Source organism: Hylaeus volcanicus, chromosome 8, assembly GCF_026283585.1.
Source record: "Hylaeus volcanicus isolate JK05 chromosome 8, UHH_iyHylVolc1.0_haploid, whole genome shotgun sequence".
NCBI lineage: Eukaryota > Metazoa > Arthropoda > Insecta > Hymenoptera > Colletidae > Hylaeus > Hylaeus volcanicus.
Window position 1 is genome coordinate 14,454,533 of NC_071983.1, and position 18,873 is coordinate 14,473,405.

General features: G+C 33.6%; 1 protein-coding gene across 3 annotated transcripts in view; it reads right to left on the reverse strand.

Annotated features, from left to right (window-relative positions):
- LOC128881667 (formin-like protein) overlaps positions 1 to 18,873 on the reverse strand; it is a 63,382-nt gene that overhangs the window by 5,616 nt on the left and 38,893 nt on the right. For 2 of the 3 annotated variants that reach the window (XM_054132956.1, XM_054132958.1), the window contains exons 2-14: positions 14,211 to 14,294; positions 6,778 to 6,864; positions 5,274 to 5,380; positions 4,227 to 4,366; positions 3,936 to 4,114; positions 2,860 to 2,936; positions 2,463 to 2,778; positions 2,246 to 2,362; positions 1,844 to 2,084; positions 1,284 to 1,558; positions 796 to 1,063; positions 561 to 688; positions 43 to 487 (exon numbers count right to left, since the gene is read on the reverse strand). In XM_054132956.1, the coding sequence (XP_053988931.1) occupies positions 43 to 487; positions 561 to 688; positions 796 to 1,063; positions 1,284 to 1,558; positions 1,844 to 2,084; positions 2,246 to 2,362; positions 2,463 to 2,778; positions 2,860 to 2,936; positions 3,936 to 4,114; positions 4,227 to 4,366; positions 5,274 to 5,380; positions 6,778 to 6,864; positions 14,211 to 14,294 (2,464 nt within the window). The remainder of the gene's footprint in view (positions 1 to 42; positions 488 to 560; positions 689 to 795; positions 1,064 to 1,283; positions 1,559 to 1,843; positions 2,085 to 2,245; positions 2,363 to 2,462; positions 2,779 to 2,859; positions 2,937 to 3,935; positions 4,115 to 4,226; positions 4,367 to 5,273; positions 5,381 to 6,777; positions 6,865 to 14,210; positions 14,295 to 18,873) is intronic. The other variant, XM_054132957.1, reaches the window with a different exon arrangement.

Genomic DNA, 18,873 nt, shown 5'->3' on the forward strand with positions numbered 1-18,873 from the left:
GTATTTTAGAAAGAGATGTAATCAAAATGCCAATATACAAACCTGTGGCAGCTTTATCGATATACATAAGTTCCGATTCGAAATTGATAAGTTCTGGAAACTTGACTCGTATGGTTGCCACTATATAGTGTAAGAGGCACATTCTCTTATCCGTCGATTTTGTATCGAGCAACGTATCCAAGCTCTGCAGTTTAAATCCATATGCTGGCCCTCGTTTGCTGCTATTCAGATAGTTCCCGAAGGCAAGGATAATCTCTAATACTGCTCTCAGCTTCTTTGAACTCTTAACCGAACTCGATGCAGATATCACAGCATGTATTTGCGGGGTAATAAGATGTAAATTGTCAAAAAAGTTTCCGATATAATTCATGATGGACAATTTCGTTGATATCCTCTCCACTTTACCGAGCTGCATTAAAAATTTATCTTCTTCCGTTAGAAGGTTGACATTCTTCTTTTCAATTATATACTCTCTATATGCTTTTATCTGTAACATTGTAAAATTGTCGTGTTTTATAACTAGCAGCAGCCTTCTGAAATAGTAAAAGGAAGAATCGTACCTCTTGATCCGTAGGCACCATACGTTGCAGTAATTCCACATTTTCCAGTGAAAGTACTTTCAGGTCAAGAGCGTTTACGGCCGAAATTACTTTCTCTACTGGCATTTCCATTTTTCTTCGTGATATAGCTGTAAAAACGGTAATATTTGTAATTTATTTTTGTTCTGAGCGTATGTTTCGAAAGAGTCGATATTAGGTAATAAATAAAACCTATCAAAGTCTCGTGTGTACGCACCAATATTTCGTAGTCTAGTGTGCTCCAGAAGCGATACGTTTTCTGGTTTTTTGAACCTTTTACTTGGAAAACTATGAAGACCGTCGATTTCGTTAGTACCATTAGCTATATGCCCACCCATACCAATCTTGAATCGTTCTTCGAAATCGGAAAAATCTATGTAATTGTGTAATCGATCGTCGTCTAACTCATTGAAGATGGTGCCTCGGACTTGGTTAGGCTTTAAAGCGATCCAATTTAGCGTGGGAAGTTTGTACTTCGTTTGAACCTGTAAAAGTACGAACACATTATATTAAATTACTAAATAAACTAAAATTATTAGGGACAAGCTTGCAAAGTTTACACAATGGTGGTTTATAGCGAGACATACTATTATTCACAGTGAAATATTCATTGTATAGATGAAATTTTATGTTTAATGGGTAATGAATAAACTAAACTTTGTTTTTGATTCTTTATTTGAAATTTGTATCTATATGTTTGTTTACCTTTCGTTTAATCGTCATTGCTCCATCCGGTGCTTGCATCATGCCAGCAGGTGGTGGAGGTATAGGTGCAGGTGGTGGTAATTTTTGATCTCCGGGTGACAGAGATGCCATAGGAGGTGGCGGTGGACACGGAGGTGGAGGTGGTGGAGGTGGTGCAGGAGCCGCTGGAACCGATGGCTGTTCCAATGTTGGCGATGGGATAGAATTAAACGTGGAAGACGTCACGTTATCCGAATTACTCATTGGGCTCGTTGCAGATCCATTTCGATGATTCGCTGTTGAAGTTTACAACATTGCACGTTAAATTGTTATTTCTTTAGTTTTTACTAGAGAACTACTTAAAATGTTAAAGGTTCCTTACGGTTGATACTAACTGAGACTTCAGACTGTAAAACGCGTCCTTTGGGTACCGGTGTGTCATTTGACCTCTGAAAACGCTAGCTGCAATGCTAATGAGATATTGGAGTATCTTACCCAAAGGACACGGTTTATTCTTTCTGAAGTTGAGTCGAAAAGACGAAACGCTGTTTTAAAACGTGTATAAGAAACTAACAACATACCCGTGGAACCTTTGGTGAGAGTGCCCGTAAGAGTTTCTAACTCAATGATTTTGTTCTCTAAAACACTTTGCCTTCGAGCAGAATCCTGTTTCTGTCTCTTTAGAGCTGTAAGTTCCTCCTCAGCCAATCGACGAGCGTCCACGGCATCGTTATATTCCACTTTTAATGCACCTAGTTCAGTCTCTAATTCCGCTAATTTCGCGAGCGATTCTCTCTCCAGTTCTGCCATTCTGTCATGTGCCTATTTACCAAACACAAAATATTCGTGAAAAAAGTACTTGATCTTTAATTTTTATAAAATTCCACTACAAAGATGAAAAATGAGTAAGAAATGAAAATATAGATACATGTCATTACATCCCCTTTGTAATATTATCCGTTAATTGTTCCGTTTACACTTACGTGACCAAGTTCGTCTTCTAATTCGGCTACTTTTTCTAATGCGGCAGTCTTAGTTTCGCTGTCTTCCATTAAGGCAGCTACATCGAATACATTATCTAGATACGCAGAGATTTGAACCTGAAGAGAGATTCCGATAAATAAACATAATAATGATTTAACGATAAAACAGTGTTTATTATGATATTTTTACGCCTAATATATAGCATTATCAACAAACCTGCAAATCCTCACTCTCGGTATGCCTAAGTTTCTCCAGATACTCGTCCAACCCAAGCTTGGTAAATTCATATTGCAGGTGTACCCTGAAATTCATGTCCTCCACCGAATGAACGACGATATTCACGAACTGCATACAGGCGACCATGAACTCTATGTGAAAACTGTCGTACTGGGTGAAATATGCCATGAGCGTTGTAAATCTTCGCCTTTCCGTGCACACTACCTTGAAGTTGTCAAACGCGGACAGAATAATCTCATGGCCACCCTTTACGAGGCAGATCGCAGCAAGAAGTTCCAACACTAGCGCTTTCGTTCTGAAAGAACAATATACTTGTTTATATTGCGCAATGTAACGAAGACTATTTCCTTGATAGAACAAAAAAATATGTCTTCACCTTAAACTTTTATGCATTAAGCTAAGGGCGATGCAATTGATTGCTTCTCGATGCTGTATAACCATGTTGAAGCCGTACTGTAAAGATATTTCTTGTATTAATGATCGCCACGATTAATCCTGGACAGTCTTAGTTTCGCTCTCTCTCTCTCTCTCTCTCTCTCTCATTAAAGTAGAATCGAATAGATTATCTAGATGCGCAGTGATTTGAATTCGAGGATCTCGACTGATGCATGTCTACAGTGTTTATTATAATGAAAAGTTTAAAGAGTGACATGGGTCAATGGGTTAAATATACATGTGTGTGTTCTAATATTTTTCATTGTAAATCTGAAGCAATCGGTAACGTCTACCAATGATTACAAGGAAAAGTCTATAATGTCCCAATGATGACTACATTCGCAACAAAACAAGACCACGTGGCTGTATACATCCTGCAACAACCAATCATTGATGATTAACCACATCCCATATGAATGCAGAAATCTCGAACAGCATCGACGAAGATACAATATAAAGCCTAATACGGTACTCATATCTCAAGACCTCACGAAGAACACAATCCAATTCCTGAAGGGTTCTATTCTACACTACAAAATTTAATCTACCCAGAAAACGAAAACAGAACCAATATAGTGGTTAATGACTAATTCTTGAAGGACTCTACTCTACACTACAGAATTTAATCTACCTAGAAAACGAAAACAGAACCAATGTAGTAGGTAAAGTAGGTGTAGTAGGACCAAGAAGTCAATGCAACTTTGAATCCTAATAAAAATAAAAAGTCTTAGATCGATCACTCCGAGTTTATTACAACAATCGATCCTTCGGATCCCTTTATTGATACCTCCAACCCAAATATTTATATAAAGACAAAACTCTAAATCATCGAAAATCATTCCAAGCTTATTTTCATTATTGGATTGATAAAATCGTGCGAATCTCTGCCTCTGACGAACCCCAAAAAATTCACGCGATCAGAATCGAAGCCAGAACAGAAAGTATCAACAGCTGACAAACTTTTTGCCATCTGGAGCGACGTCCTTGTACCAATTCTTCTGCGGTGCAGTTTCGTACCTTGTTATTCATGATGGCACGCATGCACAGTATGCAAACGTGAATGTCATCTTTCGCTTCGCCCATATTCAGACGCGCCACGTGCCGTGATCTCCTTTTAACGCCAGGACTATCCTTGAGCTCGTGGAGCGGTGGCCTAAGGCAGCCGTTGTTTAAGGGCGAAGTGTCCCCAGGACCACCTGGAAAATAAGTGCGTCGCGCACGTTTTGCGTTAACCAATTAAATCTTTTCCAGGACCTCGTTATAACGTATGCGAATGTTAGCGCGTCAGCCGCCAACATACGGACTTACCGGTTTGCAATTTTTCTTCGGAACTCGCGTGGGATTCTAAAAGACGTTGCTCGTGCCTCATCATGAGTAACCTGAAGCTGAGGTAGTCTATAAGGGCGTCCAAACCTTGGTTCTCCTCGTCTAGGAACTCCCTCACCCATCTAGATCATTATTTAAATAGTAACCGTTGGGCTTGGAAAATGGTTTTACACGTGAAAAATACTATTACCATTTCCAAGGTAGACAAGATACAGTCGTTATATTGTTTGTGTTGCTTTCGCAATTAAAATTAATTCCAATGATACAATCCTTGTTTAACTCTTTGAGGTACATTATTTAAAAGAAAAATTAAACTCAAACTGCACAGAAGAGTGCTGTCAACGACTTATTAAGGGTGCACTGTTTTGGAGAAAAATCTAGGTTTTTTTTATTATTAACACATTCGCGACAGGCAGATATTTTACTGTACTGAAGAAAATAATAATAATAATAATTTGTATCGTTGGGACGAATATAAAAATTACAAAATATGTTTTGAAATATCAATGTTGTAAATATGTAGTGTATAAAATAAACAGATTTTTAGAATTTTTTCATAACCAAGAATAGAATTTGAAGTGACGAGAATTCACATCAGCAGTCGCTAATGTGTTAATATTCTCGTTACTTAGGGTCTTTAAAATATTTTTAGCAAATTCATGTAGTTATAACGGGACGTAGAATATTCTACGTCACTTGTAAACAAATTGAGCAGGACAGTTGACAATTTTAGAGGATTTTGTATATACATGTACAAATAAACGTGCCAAATGTCAAAAGTTCATGTCAAGTATTTCGGCTGGAAAAATCATGAAAATTGCCTCGAAACTGATATAGAAAAGAAAGTATCCCCCTTAATGCGTTTTAACTTGTATAAATTTCTGTCTTCGCAGTATCGTTAACTGGAGAAATAATTTTAAATGAAATATTAAAGGCAAGGATAATATCAAGCAATTTTTAACCCACCAAACTCTGAAACGTTATACCTGTAAGATTCAACACGTTATTAAATATAATATTCGAGCTTACTCTATGTGATTCGTGCGTAAGGAGATTTCCAAATCCCGGAGTACTTGGGTGGACGTTGACTCCCCAACTATTTTTCTTTTCTGGAAGAACGTAAGGAAACGATACGACTGTATAATCGTTAGTATCCGTCGTCAGTCTTTCACCAGCGAAAAACGAACAGAAAATAAACGGACATTTTTCAGCACAAGAAATAAACATTTCGTTGAACGTACGTTCTGAACATATATAGAGAGAAGCAACTCGCAGTGCGATCGAAAAAGAAACGATTTCTTACCAAAAATGTGTGTCAAACGCGTAAAATAAAGAAATTGTTATACTTAGCTGCATTCTTAATATTTAATTGCTTGAATTTTATTTTATTCTTCCAAAAAGATTCGATTGTTATGAAGATAGCTGGACCAGACGAACATGGACCAGAGTTAATCAATGATATAAACTATACCATAAACTGTTAAACTATACTTACTATTTCACATGGTAAGTAAATATTTCATATACGTAGATATAATAATGTTTACCATTAATTTTTCAAACAGAGATTGTTTCTTGGTTATTCGAAAGTTTAAGAGTTAATTACTAATCTCACTAACTGATAAGCGGATGAACCTGTGAGGGTATTTAATGTCCTTTACAAGAATACATCATGCGCGAATTCCCTAAAATTTCCCAAGCGAAGTTTGCAGGGTTTGATTTTATTAAGTTCTTGATTGAGCACATTGTGTAATGGAGGGTTAAGAAAATCGAGTTTGAAAGTTCGTGGAGCGTGCATGGGTATTCCACTGTGCCTGGGTTAACCCTTTGCGGACGACCACTTTCGACCACATCGGTTAGGCGAAACGGAAGGGTTTCGTAGCATATGATAGAAAATAATCCACCATCTAAAAATTATTGTACACGGTGAGGTACATACAACGTGTTTGGCCTTATTATTTATTTTGGACCAATCTTTATTTTATATTCGGTAAGATCTAATCATGTATGTAATATTACCATAATTTTACATTTTGTAACATAATCATTTCAACTACATTTCTTCTTGTACAATCTCATTACTTACATATTTTTAGGCATTAATAATCAACTTTTGCATACTTAAGACAACTTAAATTGCGAGTCTAAATATTTACATTAAACAAACTATGCTTGATTAAATTACATATACAATACGTTTGATCTATTTCATCTAACCTTGTAATTTTTAATTTATTTACAAACTCAAGCAGAATCAAATGTCAATATGATCGATTGCATGCATACTTCACCAATGTTTAGACTCGATTTTCTCAAAATCAAAGCCGTATAAAATACGAAGACTTTATTCTACACTTGAAATTTATTTTTGTCGTAAGTCAACCACTCTTCGAATTCACTGCGATCATGCTTCACTCTATAAATGTGTGATTACATCTCGAATCTCTAATTTGGCCGAAATCACGTTACAACATAAGGCAGACGAACATTGGAACACAAAGAATGGATAAAAAATCAAATAAATGCAACATACTCGATGGCTTCGCGATGCTTTTGGATCCAGGTAGGTGCGTAACTTTGCTAAATAATGGGATGGTGGATCCTTTGCTTGTACTCTTTCCTGAAAACATCAATATACGATACATTACGTAAGCGTCCGCTGAATCTGTTGACATTTTTAATCTGTTTAGTTTCCTTTAGTTTCAAAAACTCTCACTTTGATTCCTTTTGAAAATTATTTTATGACGCATTCATGGAATGAGAATCGAATTTATTTAAATTAGAATTTTAATCTACAAAAATTTCACGATAAATGAAGTTGGCATAATAAAGCAAGGAATAAGAAGATATATTCTTAAAATAATGATCAACTGTTCTGACATATAATTGAATAAAAAAATGTATACCACACCAAAGTAGAATTACAAAATATAGATTGATTTATAACATCGTTAATTAAGATTGAGAGAATGTATTATTATTGTAAAATATTATTTATAAAGTACAATATAATCTGATGAAATATTGCCTCACTGGTAAATCTAATATTCAGTTTGAATATTTATTGCAGACACATACTCTACGGATTGATATGGTTTGAAAGGTATCTCGGTATACTCTCATTCGAGTAGGTAAGCATAAGTTGTTGATAAGCTAAAGGAAGTAGCGGTTACATTCTTCGGTTTGCAGACATGCAAGAATGTATTACGAGAACTAACGGAAGTGTCGAACGGTTTCAATAATTCACTGTATAATATCATAAACAAAGTTAATTCCAAAAAGGAATAAAAAAGAAAAAGAAATTTGTTTTGATCTACCATTCTATTAAAAACCTGTGCATATATGTAGATATAATTATTTTTTTTTTTGTTTTAAGAGTCGTATCAACTACTAATGGTTCTTAGCGAATTAATTTAAATTACCGTTAAATCTTATTAAATAAATCGGTGTGTTTCAGAAAAACGGTAACTTTCTTGGTATTTTGCAGCAATGTTAATCATTTTTCTACAATAATGTTAATTACTTTGTCTAAATATCTCTGTCTAACGTGAAATATTTGTTACTTTGTGAAGTAATCAAGGATCAAAAAGAAGACATTTATTTTGATCTACTACCATAATAAAAAAATTCGTGCAAGGGCTTGGCGAGCAGGTATAACGTTACGATTAATACATGGGCTGAAAATCCAGTTAGTTTAAGAGGGAACCATGAAAAAAAAAAAAAAGATACAGTGTAAAAGGTTTTAATTCACTTAAACGATACGTATATTCGGGTTCTAGCGGGGTTTAACGAGCGCCTTCGTAATCAACGTGTGTGCAATTCTACACTCGGTGGCTTTAATGGCTGAGGCTCCTGTAATTTTGTACAGAGTGGAACAATATCTCACGGTTTCTTAAATGCGCACATGCACGCGTGCGTGCGCGTATGCACGAATGCGTGCCTGTGGCACTAATTTAGGTAATTTCACGCATGTGGGCTCATTCTTCGCATACACTTTCATCTTGCCATTATACTTCCACGCTGGTGTAAAAAGATGCGCGTTGTTTGTTTGCGTTTCACACTGGAAAACCGCTATTTTTGAATGCTGACGACTTCTTCGTAATTATCAGAATAATGTCGGACCCTTGTGCGTTTATATTTAGTAAATGAAAATGTGGGGAAAATCTATGAATATGTGTACAAATGCAAAAAAATATAAAGTATCAATAATAGTATACATTTTATATCGTTTAGAAAGATAAGATATGCTTTTATTTAAGTATCAATTATTTTTCTGTAGCTTGGAAGATATGAATTTGTATAAATATTCGCAGTTTAATAAGTATTGTTTTATATGCTGGTTCCAAAAATGGGAAAAATTCGCATCAAGGTAGAAATGTCGAATAACGAACAAAAGATGAATACACGTTTTTGAAGAAGGTAATTTAGAGCTACATGTTGATCCAAACACTTTAATTGATAGATTCAATTAGTTTGATATATCCATACTGATATTTCTTAATCTTCACTTGCACGTTTATTAGAGAACGAATTTTATGAATCCTCCTGGGTAAAATTCAATTATTATTTCGTCAATATATCCTACAATTGTCTTGCTAAATAGTATATTTACGCTTTGAAGAAATCCATTTAAAACGTCGCATATTTTTTCATTCCAACTTTTCATTTATTTACTAATGTTGTCTAAAAACTTAACGGGCTAGAATGGGTCTGTTAGACATTTCAATAACTCAACAATACAGTAAATTAATTCTTCTAGCATATAATACTAATCTCATAAGTGTACCATGCATCTACAATAATAATAAATTCAAAAACAACAAAGAAGATACTATTGTAAACAAAGCAAATGAAAAAACAGACTACAATATCTATAATAAACTAACAGAGGCAAAATAAAAGATGAACGTGTTATAAGCACAAAACAATTTTAATAAAACTATACACAAATTTGAATACAGTATAATTTAATGGAAGGGACGATGCTGCTTCTCCTAAGTTAAGTGAAAGGTATTGTTTTCTATATTGAAACTTGTTCGGTTTAAAATATATTCTATTCCTTTGATTATTTTTACTAATACCGAAGATACGTATTCTTTGAAAACAAAAAAAAACAACAAAAAAAAAGATAAAGAAAGAAATTCGAAGGAACAAGGAGTTCACGGGTTGCCCGAAGTGTCGAATTCATGCAAATGAGCGCACGTGTGTACATCTGCGCCGGTGAGCGAGGGATGCTGTACAATTTTTTGCGGCCCGTTCTTCTTGTATCGTATAATAGCACGGCTTGCATTACATCCGTGTCGAGTTACACACATGCCCTACAGGCCTGTTCAAAATCCGAGACGGGCCACCGATGACCCCGAACAGGCCAACCCTGTTGCCCCAGGAATATCCAATTTCACGAATGCGCACACAACACTACGTCCACACGACTCGGAATCCATAAAGACACTGAAAGAATCAGAATGGAAATTCGAGTGTGCTATCATTTAGCCCGTATTCTATTTTACGACATTTATCGATAAGTACAAAGTAGGGTAACAAAGTTTCGAGTTGTAGTTACATGTGATATCACTACGAGGTGTGATCTTTATGTATCGCTAGCTGTGCCCCGCGGTTTCACTCGCATGGAATACTATTTATTTTATGTCGTTTACATTCGACCACGTGTTCCTTCGTGAATCAATAGGTGACTGTCTTTTGTTTTCCGTAACTCAGATGTTTCGATCGATATTTCCGATAACTGGTCCGCGGTTTCACCCGTGCGGAATACTAACGTTGAAACACCTTTTTACCCCCTTAGGGGTTGAATTTCGAAATATCATTTCTTATTCCTTGTATACATCATAAAGGAAACCTCTGTGCAAAATTTCAGCTTTCTAGGTTCAAGGATTTAGCCTGGATGTTGATTATAATCAGTCAGAGCTTCATTCTTATATAGAAGATAGAAGATTAGTCACTACTGGAGAACTCTGAATTTATTGTTAGTGAGTTTTCTGTTCGGGAGTGTATTAGGTCATTCCATAAGTTGCAAATTGGGTTTATATTTGATAAAACTATGGAAATATAGTGTCTCGTATATTAATTTGAATAAAACAAAATACGTGGCATGAATTTTGTGGGATGTCCTAATAGATCCTTTGTCAATCCATGTTGAACAAAATTCTTGTAAAGGGTTTTCCAAGAGGGGCTTCGATATTTTGTTTCTGAATAATAAGTGTGCAATGTTTCATACTGTTTATGTTCTATTGAAAACTAAAAATCCGAAGACCCTTTTGGATATCACATTTATATTATAATATTCGTCATAAATAACGAAAATAGAAAAGAAAACCTCTCACTTAATTTTTGAGAAACAGCACCATTTATCTCATTAAATTTAAATTAATTCCACTGTTTTGCACACTCTTATCAATACTGTTTGCGTTTATAAGTACATTCATCACTGTTCACTCTGCTTCTTCATTTATTGTCTTGCTTAATTTACTGTATCTACTACAACTTGTTTCTTTATTTGCTTTATTGATAATAGTATCTCCTTTGTTGCCTTTTGATTGATTATTTTTATAGGAAATAAGTTGGATTAACTAAAGAGTGGTACAGTAAGTAAATCCTTTTTTAATATTTAAATCCTTATTAAATCCTAATTAAATCCTTCCCCTTATCATCATTGCCAGCTACAGTCAGGAAGGTTGTTTGTATTATCTATTAAGAAAACGATGAATAATTTATCGTCATGAAAATAATTGAATTCTCCTGCAACACAATGCTGTCTCTATGCAAAAATCTAAGCAGTATGTCACCATAATCGTATTCCTCTAAAAAAATGCGTCATTGCTCGGAGTAGCTGATTGTCGGACGGGACAAGGTCTGGATAATACAACGAGTGAGTTATAGTTTTAATTATAAAATGATAATTCTGTTCCACCAGAACCTCAATTCCTTAGCAACTTTAAAAATAAACGAATCGCGTAATAAGAGCAAATGTAAGATATACTTAACTTCGATAAATATCATTCTATTAATATTTTATTTTTGTTATGTACTCTCAAAATTTTGTTGCGATATGACTATGTTCGCATGTTTTAATAAAGCATGCTCAGACTACAATAATTATGAATTCCAATGCCATGAGATTTAATATGTATTAGATGTAAATTTGTATAACGTACAGGGTATTGTAAAAGAAATATGTCTTTTAATAACAAAATACACCTATCAACGTAATCGTAGAGGACACTTAGACATCACCTTTCGCGTTTAATCGCGACCATGTGTACTTTAATTTAATAGTGCAAATATTCTGGGTACGTTTAGCGCATGTTTAGAAAACAAGAATTCAACTAGACATATTAATGCTAAGAAATTTGGTCGTTTAAGATGAAATTTGACTTTTTTGTACGAAGTAGAAAGTAAATACAATATTGTGCCTTTACATTTTATAATTTATTTCGCATGATTTTCTAGCTCCTAGAAAGAACGTAAACATAATTATTAATACTTCAAGTATAATTTCAGCTTATTAACTTTGTTTTCTTCTCGTCCAAACCGAACCTGTTATAAATTTCATTCAAAACTCTCGGTACGGAAATACACATTATGTATTATGTACTTATGTAATACATTGTACGGTTGCGTAAATTTCAGATCCCCTTAAAATCCCCTCTGTTCATTAATATCGTTTGCGTACCGAAAGTTCATTATCCGTGAGTTTTCAACGTCCGAAATAATCCGAAAGACGCTTAATCTCCGCGCATCTCGTCCCCTTCGATCCAGACGACTCGTCAAATCCATTTTGTACTTTCTACTGTGCTAGCAAAGGCTCGCGAAAGAGAAGAGAGTAATTTCCACTCGAGACGAATTCCACCCTAGCTGCTTGGCTCTTGTCGGTTTAACGAGGCGAATGGTCCACCTAAACCGCAAAAACCTTTCATGAACTCTTTAGAGGAGCCCTCTGTGGCTTCTTTTTCCGTGGATTCGGAATACAAAAACCAACGTAATGTGTGCGTAAAACCGTCCCGGTTCTTTCATAGAAATGCTTTAAAAGCTCCTTGCACGAATAAGGAAAGGCGGTTGACTTTTACCAGGAGATTACGGAACACGTCTGAATGTCTCGCGTTGAGAAGGTCTTGTATAGGCCGCTAAAAAGCGGCACTTCTTCGTGAATTTCTTTTTTTTCTCAAACACTCTCAATAATAGCCATTTCAAGTTTCGCGTATCCATTTACACGTATTCGCGAAAACAGTTCAGTTTCTACTGCAAACTCATATTAAATCGTCCACTAAGTTCATAGAAGTCAATTTATATTATTTGTCCGAAGAAAAATGTAAAAATTAATAAGATATTATTCGACGTTCGCTGAGGAAACGACGGATTTCGATTTACAATAAAATATTGTCTAACTTGAAAATTATAAGCAAATTCATAAGTAATATCATAGAAATAAGATTGAATTATAATTTCCATGGTTTTACATGTAATATTTTGTTACTTTGCATTTTATATTTTTGCTACGGAATTAATATAAGTTTACATTTATAGCCTTGAAGTAGAACTGAGGGTGAAATAACCTTTGAGATACAAAAGCAAAAATATGATTTCAAATATAAAATATAATAAATATAGAACTGTAAATTTCCAGAAACTAACCATTCGCAGCAAGTTTCTGGTAAGAACGTGTTATTATAAAGTATTATTAAGTAACAACTTTTTAATCCACGTTAAAGAAAAAATCAATATTGAAATAACCTTCGGAACATAAAAACAAAAATATACTTTTCGTTCCATAAAACTGCTGTACGAAAAGAATTTCCCTTTTCTATTATCTCGAAAGATCACTAGTTCAGAGGTTATTTTTAGAGACAATCATTTTGAAGCAACCTATACAAAGTATGGGTCGTGGACCCGCATTCATTGGCCGATGCGAAATTAAACGGGCAGAAGCGGGCAAAGATCTCAGAACGCGCCGATTAACAATACGTTCGTCAAGTTAAAGGCCGATTACGTCATTCTTATAATTCCTCACAATAGCAGTAGCGGTGCATCAATTTCGCGATGAACGTTTACGAGCAACGTCCTAAAGAAATTGATGTATGGTTGTCCCGGCACATTTTCATTCGGAATTCAATAGAACAATCCTAAAGTGGTAGTAACAAATAATAGTCCTCCAGGAAAATCTATACTAATTCGTATTAGAAAAGAGGCAAATGAAGTTTCAATACGATGGTAATTACAAACAGCTGATAGATTAATTATATTAACAAATTAAAACAGATTAGTATCCAGACTATTAGGTTGTCCCAAAAGTTTATTCCATTTCATTACTAAGTAATACGTACACAATATTGTATGTCTAATGTTACATTATTAAATTGCGTACGATTCATTTTGCTCCATTACTGTTATACAATATTAACATCTAAGAAATTAGGTTGTCTATTTTTATAAACACTGCCACACAAAATAATTGAGTGCAAGTTTCGGAAGAAACTTTTGGGACAACCTAATAAAATAAGTTCTCATGAAAAGAATGGAATAACGCAAAAGTTATATATGTATATATTGTATTGTATTTATTTAAAGTGATTAACTATACGGGCATAGTTATTAGAGGTGATATATATTTAGAGGTTATCAGGAGATTATATTTATTTACAGGTTTTTTAATTCCAGTGTCTACATACTAAAACCTATTAATTGTGCTATTACTTGTCTATCTCTATCTTTTTATTCTACGAGTAATGAATAAAAGTTTTTACTCTTATCTCTTCTTAAAAAAAAAAAAAAAAAAAAAAAAAAAAAAAAAAAAAAAAAAAAAAAACCCACGAATCATGAATCATCGAAGGAACTAGTCTTTAGGTTTATTTAAATGGCAGTTGATCTTTAAAACTGTGCTTACAATTACATATATTCATTGCAACTCTATTACAAAAAGTGAAAACTTATTGAGACACACTGTGCACTTACTTGGTCACATATGATGTCCCATTTCTTCTCGTTGTCATACTGCTTCAAAAGCTTTGCTTTATCTGGCGGCAAATCCATTGAAGCCTGAAACATAGAAAAGAAAAACAATTTTATTTTAACTCTCCAACGTCTTTTTCACAAACACTCGCAGTGATGTACAACCGATTGCACATTACGACAGAAACTAAATAGACAAACACATAGGGTTCATAATATTCAACATATTTACGTTTTTATCAAAATAGATTCAATGTAGAATATTTTTTATTAGGTCGTTGACTATGAAATGTTTGATTTTGCAGGAAACATTAAACTTCTATAATTTTGTCGTAAATACGGTTTATTAATCGAAATAAGCACCGCCATATTGGACACACTTTTGGCGCCAACCAGATAAGCTTCACAATCGAGGCTTATATCGCCAGAACGAAAGCCAAATCAATGACGCGTTATCTGTTCGTTAATTACCTTTATCAAATGCTGCATTCAAGTTTTGTGTAGCATTGTGTGAAAGTTTGAACTCGTATAGAAACATTTCACAAACGCTCCTATCGACCAATGATCTACGCATCAACGTAAACATAGTCTTTTGAACAAACACAATTCACAAAGTGAAAGTTCGTAATGTTCTATCTACCGATAAAAATATGTAAGAAAAATCTAGAGAACTTCGTGAGATCGAAAGATTAGATATTTCGTATACAACAACCTAATACTTATTTATTGTATTATATTATAAAATCAGACATTTCGTCTGCAACAACTTAATATTTATTTCACGTGTAATTGTAGCAAAGGATAGATCGATATTTTTAGTTCGAATAATGGTCAGTTTACCATAAGTGGAAAATATTTCAATCAAGTGTGTCAAGGTTAGAAACACGATGATAACTAATAATTGTTTCTTTCCAAGTTAAAATTGTTCATACCAAATGTCTAAAAGCATTCTAGCGAGCAAAGTATAGGATTGAGACATAAATAATGCATTGCAAACGAAGATAAAGTTTTACGAATGTTACCTTGAGAAACTGTCATTTTCAGATAACAATTACTCCCTACCTTCGGTTTGGCATGATTAAGGCATTGCCAACGCGACATTATTGTCTTTGCTGTATTTATGTAAGTATAAAAAGAAGAAGTTGTAATTTTGTTACGTTAAATTACTGTTATGTGAAATATTATTTATTTTATTGCTTCAAACCATAAATGGCTTATACAGCATACAATAAGTGTGGTAAATACGATTTAGTTACATTAAATTCTTATATTACAGTCTTTGAGAAAACTATAAATAATTTTTAACCCTTTAATATACGGTTCACTCAAAAATGTGCTGATACAATACGGAGAACGATATTCGTTACCGAGGAGCATATGGAACAAAACTTCACGCTGATCATTGTATTCCGGGCACAGCCAAACAGTATGGTTCAAATCTTGAAACTCTGCTCCGCAATCACATTCGCCATTTGATACTGTTATGTGAGATTTTCATGTTAAATTAAAATGATTCTACTATATGTATACACAGTCTAAGAATAAGTGTCAACTTTATGGTCGCTACAATATACCTGTATACGTATACAACGTTCAGTAGGGAATAAATGTTACTTATCGATGTTCTTTTAACAGTTTACAAGTGTACGCGATAATTACATTTAAAGTGTGGAAATTAATTCTGTATTTTCAGATAGAGTTTTATGTAAAACACACAGATTGATGTTTGGTTTTACAAGAACATCTACCCTATTCTTTATAAATAAATGGTAAATATACCTTAGAGAGGCTCAGAATTAATTTCTATACATAATATCCCTTTTAACGAAGCATTTCATATAACTGTACCTGCAGACTTTAATAAATACCGATTAATAATGGACTCATTAAAGATAGCAAATATTCTCACAACTAATTATTTAAGTTATCAAATGTGTTAAAGTAAATTATCAAATTTCGCCTCCTAAGGGTCGCTGCTAATTATTCAAGCACCGTATCCCTTGAAGTTTCCTAATACCCCTTCCTGTCTGGGCTATTCTCGTTGGAGTAATGAAGTCATCGGCAAGGGTCGGAGGAAAAAGAACCGAGGAACGAGCATCTCGAAGGGTTGACTTTATTGAGAGCCGCTCACTCTCGCTTCTCCGACATGTTTTTATGCATAAAATGATTCACGACAAGTGCAACACAGTGGCGTATCATACCTTCATCAGGCCCTTGACGATATAAATTTTAAACCCATGCAGTTAGGCTACACGTTGGTACACAACTCTTCATTATTTTTTCTTGATTTGTAAAATTATATGATTTCATCATTCGAACTTTAAATTTCAATTAACACGAATTAATATAGTTTATTGAAAATATGCTTATTTTATAGTTCACAGTAGGACGTCTTTAAACATCTGTGTCGTAAAATCTCGACAATTTGTAAGATTGTATAATTTTCTCTTTTAAACTTTAAATTTGTATCGACACGAATTTATATAGCGTAATGAAAATATATTTTATTATTGACAGTAGGACATTTTCAAGCATCTGGAGCAATAAAAATCTCGACAATTTTATATATTATATAACCTTTTCCTTCGAACTTTAAATTCTAATCGACAGAAATTTAAATACTTTATTGGAAATATTATATTTATTTTATTATTTGAAGTAGCATGCCTCTAAGAATCTAACAATAAGCAGTCTAGCTGGCCTTAGGAGTGCAAGGGATTAAGAATCCATATATACAAAAAATGATGAATATTTTTAAGTCCAATTTAATTGAAAATGGAAATGATATTGTCAAAATAAAACTGCAATTATATAAAAGACAAACGTGTATGATAACAACATATATATGAAATGATAATGAAACGTAATGTGGGTAGGTTTCAGAAACGCTTCTTTGAGAAGGTACAAGGAAATTATGGAACGCAAAGGAAACGTTAATCGCGATTCAAATTGCTCGACACAGTCGGCGCAAGTATGGGAATGACGTAATATTGATTTTATCAATTTAATACTACATATAACGATTTCGTCGCATTTCGCAACAACGGATAAGATAGTCATTAATGATTCATTTTTGACATTACAATTTCTTAAGATAATATTTTTCGAAGCACGATTTATAGAATATATAAAGTGTTACGTTATAAGAATTTAAAAAATAGATAAAATTAGATTTGCAAAAAATGAAAAGAAAGCACACCCCTAAGTTAGCTACACATAATGCACTTATTAACAAATATAGTCAATAATTGTTTATATGTCCTTTTAAACTGAAAATTGGCTATAATATTCAATACCTTCTTCCTAACTTTTTGTAAATTTCCCAAATTTATTATTCGTGAAATAATTTTTGTATAATAATTAAAGTACACGTGGAAATCCATATTACAGTAGCAAACAGATAAGAAAGTAGGACACGGATTGGTTTCGTCATTAGGTGGTTTTAGAAATGTATCTCTTATTTTGCATAATACACATTTCAGTTGTACGATACATGTACGAATATATTAGATGTTTCGTGTGCATCCAAAGTATTATCATCTAAGACTGCTTTTTCTTTGTCATGGAAGACTCGCAGAATAATCAAATATTAACGGATAAACGTTGACAATTAATTGTTCCAAATGAAAAGGGAATATTTGTTGTTTAATGCAAATTATGAAGTATCAGAATATTAATTCGTTTACTGTAAATGAGTTATTCATTGTAAAATTATTGTTACATTGCTCCTTGATACTATATTTGCTTCATTACGGTTTAATTTATAATAACTATGACTCTACGTTTTCTTACTAAATTACACTAAATCGAATAAAACACGTTTAAAAATGTAATGAAACGTTACAAGTTCGAAAAATGTTCGACAAGGTAAATAGACACTGCACATATTACTTGCAAACATTATGCATATTATTTACACATTGTTATTTGCTTATCTTGCATGCACAAAATATGCGCAGTCAACTATTGTAATCAATTACGGTTGAAAATCGATGAAATGTGAAAAAAATCTACACGTGTTTATTTAATTATATTTGATTATTTAATTTCAATTACTCGTTAATCCTCGTACACTAACATATTATCAGAGTTAGCATTTTTTCCTTTATATAATATACTTAAAAACAATTTATAATGTACTACAAATTTATTTTTAAACGTACATTAATGTATGCAAATCTGAATGACGCATCCAAAGACAGAGTATTGATAATTAAATAATTGCCCTGTATCGAGGAATAATTCATGCGATTATGATAAATAAATACCACGCGGTTAAGAAGAATACGAAGATAGTTGATGCAAGGATAACGTTCAATCGTAAGCGTGTAATGTCGTCATGGCTAGCCACGAGTACAGTCAACGAATAATTATCAACCGGCGGATGCGGAAGCCGCGAGTGCATGACATCACTACTCGCAATGCACACATAGTGTGACCTATTTTAAACTATTTATTTAAACGATTCGTTAAATCGAAAGTGTCGGTTTGTATTTATCCCTGATCATTTTTTTAAATAATTAATTACGTAGTCGGGAATACTTACGGTTTTCAGAGCTATATCATATTTGTTTACTTATTTCCTTCAGTTGACACTTTGGCCTAAGTTAGACAAAGACTTTCTTCAGAATATTTTACTACATTCTTTTACAAATTTGTAATTAAA